The sequence below is a fragment of the Olea europaea genome, chromosome 17, assembly GCF_002742605.1.
Source record: "Olea europaea var. sylvestris chromosome 17, O_europaea_v1, whole genome shotgun sequence".
NCBI classification, from domain to species: Eukaryota; Viridiplantae; Streptophyta; class Magnoliopsida; order Lamiales; family Oleaceae; genus Olea; species Olea europaea.
The window spans coordinates 2,778,172-2,782,744 of record NC_036253.1 but is presented as its reverse complement, the minus strand read 5'-3'; the positions used below and the strand labels follow the sequence as shown (position 1 = coordinate 2,782,744).

The 4,573-nt window shown below is 39.3% G+C and overlaps 1 protein-coding gene across 1 annotated transcript; it reads right to left on the bottom strand.

Moving 5' to 3' along the window:
- Nucleotides 1-1,419: 1,419 nt before the first annotated feature.
- Nucleotides 1,420-4,277, bottom strand: LOC111365516. Its single transcript, XM_022986072.1, has 6 exons — nucleotides 4,080-4,277; nucleotides 3,577-4,035; nucleotides 3,012-3,501; nucleotides 2,049-2,680; nucleotides 1,795-1,956; nucleotides 1,420-1,692 (listed from the first exon to the last, which is right to left on the bottom strand). Exons 1-6 carry the CDS (start codon nucleotides 4,275-4,277, stop codon nucleotides 1,420-1,422), a joined length of 2,214 nt encoding a protein of 737 aa, XP_022841840.1.
- Nucleotides 4,278-4,573: the final 296 nt, after the last annotated feature.

The following is a 4,573-nucleotide window of genomic DNA, read 5'->3' as shown; positions in this document are numbered from 1 at the left end:
ATAGTCATAGTACCCTGATTTATCCCATAGTCACTCAGCATTTACTTCATCCAAAGCAGTTGAGTGCAATAGCTACCAGCTACAATGTATTCTGCCTCGACTTTGGACAAGGAGATTGAGTTTTGTTTCTTACTCATCCATGAGACAAGATTAGAACCAACATCGAAACATCCACCTGAGGTACTTTTTCTATCATCGGCGTTTCCGGCCCAATCGGCATCAGAATAGCCAGCTAGTTCTAGATCGGACTCTTTAGAATACGAGATTTCATGATCTACTGTCCCATTGACATATCTAATAATGTGCCTCACTGTACTTAGATGGGACTCCTTAGGATCAGCTTGAAATCTAGCACATACTCCAACACTGAACGCTATGTCAAGTCTACTGGGTGTAAGGTATAGTAGACTGCCTATCATGCTCCTATACACAGTCTAATCAACACTCTTACATGTAGGATCATGTCCTAACTAAACAATTGTGCTCATGGGTGTCCTTGTGTGATTCTTACTGTCCAAGTCAAATCTCTTCACAAGGTCTTTGGCATATTTTGATTGAGAGATAAATAGCCCACAATTAGTTTACTTTACTTGAAGACCAAGGAAGTAACTTAGCTCTCCAACCATGCTCATTTCAAATTGTTTCATGCATTCAGCAAATTCAAGAGCAAGGAAGTCAATGGAAGAGCCAAAGATGATGTCATTGACATAGATCTGATCTACAGTGATAGTTTCTTCAATATGTCTAATGAATAAGATTCTGTCAGCACCACCTCGTGAGAACCCATGCTCAACGAGGTAAGTGGTGAGTCTGTCATACCAAGCTCTAGGAGCTTGTTTCAGACCATACAGTGCTTTATTGAGTTTGTAGATATAATGAGGAAACTTAGGTTCAATGAATCCTTTTGGCTATTCAACATATGTCTCTTCTTGAAGTATTCCATTTAAGAATGCACTCTTGACATCCATTTGATATAGCTTGAACCCTAAAGAACATGCAATCGCAAGAAGAATACAAATGGACTCAAGATGAGCAACTGGGGCAAAAGTCTCATCAAAATCTACCCCTTCCACCTGAGTGTACCCCTGGACAACTAGTCTAGCTTTATTTCTAGTTATGGTACATTCGTCATCGGTTTTGTTCTTGAAGATCCACTTAGTACCTATCACATTACAGTTATCAGGCCTAGGAACTAGATACCAAACATTATTTCGAACAAATTGATTAAGCTCCTCATGTATGGCATTCATCGAGCATTCATCTCTAAGGGGTTCCTCTACTTTCTTAGGTTCAATCTGGGATACATAGCTAGAATATGTTAGGTTATTTAGAACTCTCTTTCATAATCTCATACCTTCATCTAAATTCCCAATGATGTTAACCTTAGGATGATTAGATTTGACCCTGGAAGATGGTTCTCTAGGAGCGTGGAGATTTTGGAATTGATTGCTCTTTATTTTCAGCAGTGGCTCCTTGATCATCACTTAGATCTTCTATGTCAACCCCATTTTCAGCACTCTCTCCCTCAGTAAAGGCATCATCAATAACAACATTTACAGATTCCAAGACACTCTGAGTACGCAAGTTGTAAACTCGGTGGACTCTACTGTTCTTAGAATATCCTAGAAAAATCCCATCATCACTTTTGGAATCAAACTTGCCTAGATTTTCTCTATCCCTCATAATGTAACACTTTTTGCCAAACACCCAAAAGTATTTAACAGCAGGCTTCTTGCCCTTCCAGATCTAATAGGGAGTCTTGTCTGATTTCGATCTCAAGTATACCCTATTTACTATGCGACATGCAGTGTTAATAGCTTCACCCCAGAAATGCATTGTTAGATCCTTGTCGTGAAGCATGGCCCTAGCCATTTCTTGAAGCACTATATTCTTCCTCTCAACAACTCCATTTTGCTGTGGAGTGATTGGTGAGGAGAACTCATACTTAATCCCCTCCTCCAAACAGAAGTTTTCTAGATTGAGGTTTTCAAATTATTTCCCATGATCACTTCAAATAGGAAGATTTTGTTCAATTTTGAGTCTTTTACATAAGGTCTTAACCAGATCACCCGTCTCAGATTTTTTCTTAACAGGTCAATCCAGGTGTATCTAGAAAAGTTATCTACCACAACCAGAATATACCGTTTGCCTCCTAGGCTCTCTCCCCTAGATGGTCCCATTAAATCCATATGGAGAAGCTCTAAGGGTCTATTTGTCAAGAATTTCAAGGTTCGCTTATGGTTCATCCTGAGTTGCTTTCCTTGTTGACACAGCTTGCACACAGCATTCTCACTTTGATCAATCTTAGGTAAACCATTGACAATCTTCTTTTTGACCAATTTAGATAGACTTCTGTAGTTAACATGATCGAGCATTTGATGCCAAAGTTCAGACATATCAATTTTAGCACTACTGCATACATAGTTCGAGTTTGGAAGAACTCCATAACAGTTATCAGATATTCTAACACCTTCAAGAACAACACCACCGGAAGCGTCATAAACAGTACATCTCTTTTGGACAAAACTCACTTCATAGTCAGCATCACAGATTTGACTAATGCTCAACAAGTTAGACTTAAGACCCTCTACATAAAGTACATTAGATATTGTAAGAAGTCCAGCAATGGAGATGGAGCCTTTCCCTCGGATGGGTGCCGTAGCTCCGTCCCCAAAGGTAACTACACCATCGTTGCAGTCATTAAAGGTAGAGAATAAGGTTTTGCTACCACACGTGTCTAGAACAAGCACTATTAAGATACCACATGCATGTATTTTGAGCCTTATATGCAACATGAGCAACAAAACATTTTAGATTCTCAGTATACTCACCCAAATCAGATTTCTTTACCTAAACTTTTCTAGAGGTCAAGGTGATCCTAGTCAACCTCGTTACCATCTCAGTTAAGTGGCTAACCTGATTTGAAAGGAAGTTCACTTGACTAGGGATATCCTGACTTCGATTCCTATTTGCTAGCTTTCGACACCTAGGTCTCGTGTGGCCTAAAGTACCACAGTGATGACAAGTGGGTATGAACCTAGGTTTAGATGCATGTGAGTGTTGATCATGAAAATTAGGTGTAGAAATCTTATGAGCTCTAGTGGCCTTCAGTCCAGTGAAATTCTTGTCTTTGGATTCTGAATTGGTTGAAACATTAGATCTATTGGAAGCGGGGACAAATGTGGTCTTGGACAAACTAGACACATTGCTATCGCTCTTCACAAATCCTAGACCTTGCCTATTTTCAGCTGGTTTGTTCATTCCTAACGGATCGTCTAGTTTCTTAGTTCCACTCACAAATGACCGCAGTTGAGTGCTAGATTTCTCTAATTCACAAGTCAATATCTTGACCCTGTCCTCTAATTTCTCATTGACACACTTCAATTCACTGAGATTCTTAGATGAGACTTGAAGATCATAGGTGATTTTCTCCTTCTCTCTCTCAAGCTCGTCTAACTTCTTAAATAGGGCTTTATTTACCTTTTTGATCTTGAGACTTTCCTTAAACAGAAGTTGATAAGCCTCATGTATATCCGTCTCATCCTCTGAATCATCACCGGGCTAGTTACTCTATACCTCCTCTTCAACCTTCTCACTCTCCTTGTCTGACTCACTCTTGACAGTAGATACAAAAGCCATATAGCCATTTTCCTCCTCACTGCTTAAGGAATCACTTTGTTCACTTGAGTTAGAATCATCATCAGTCAAGGACACAGCTAATGCCTTGCTACTCCCCTTCTTTAGATTTTTTTTAAAGCTAGGACATTCATTTCTATAGTGCCCAAATCCCTGACACTCATGACACCTAACCTCTTGAGATTTCTTACCAGGGTTTCCAGCAGTTGATTTATCATTCTTCTCTCTTTGTAATTTACTAGGGGCTTCTCTCCTTTTCTCTTGAGGCCATTTTTTGCCCTTTAAGACTTTCTGAAATTTCTTCACAAAGCAAGCAATCTCCTCATCTCTAAGAGTTTCCACGTCAGATGACTCAGACTTCCCTTCCCTAACAGTGTTCAAGGCTATCGATTTGTTTTTCTTCAATTGTGAAATGGTGAGTCATAGGTTTGAAAGGATCCTACGAGTTCTTCTATCTTAACTGTATCCAGATCCTTTCTTTCTTCAATAGTTGTAACATTAGGTCTAAATCTCTTAGGCAAGGATCTAAGAACCTTCCTCACAATTTTGGACTCGGGAATCCTCTCACCTTGGTTGAAATTAGAGTTAACAATGTTATTCAATTTGTCATAGAACTCATCAAAAGATTCATCATCCTTCATCCTGATTTCTTCAAACCTTGAGGCTAGTATTTGCAACTTAGAATTTTTCACAATTTTAGTTCCTTCATGCGTTGTCTCAAGAATGTCTCATAGATTTTTAGCAGTTTCGTACATTGACATTCTTCTAAACTCTTCAGGAGACACAGACATAAATAATGCATGGAGACCTTTACTATTCCAGTTGCAATCAGCCAATTTATCCTTACTCTAAAGGGAAATGTCAGTTGGGGTTATAACACCCCCCACAAAGTTGTGGAAGGAGGTTTCCAACCATTTTATACACTCAGCCAGACACG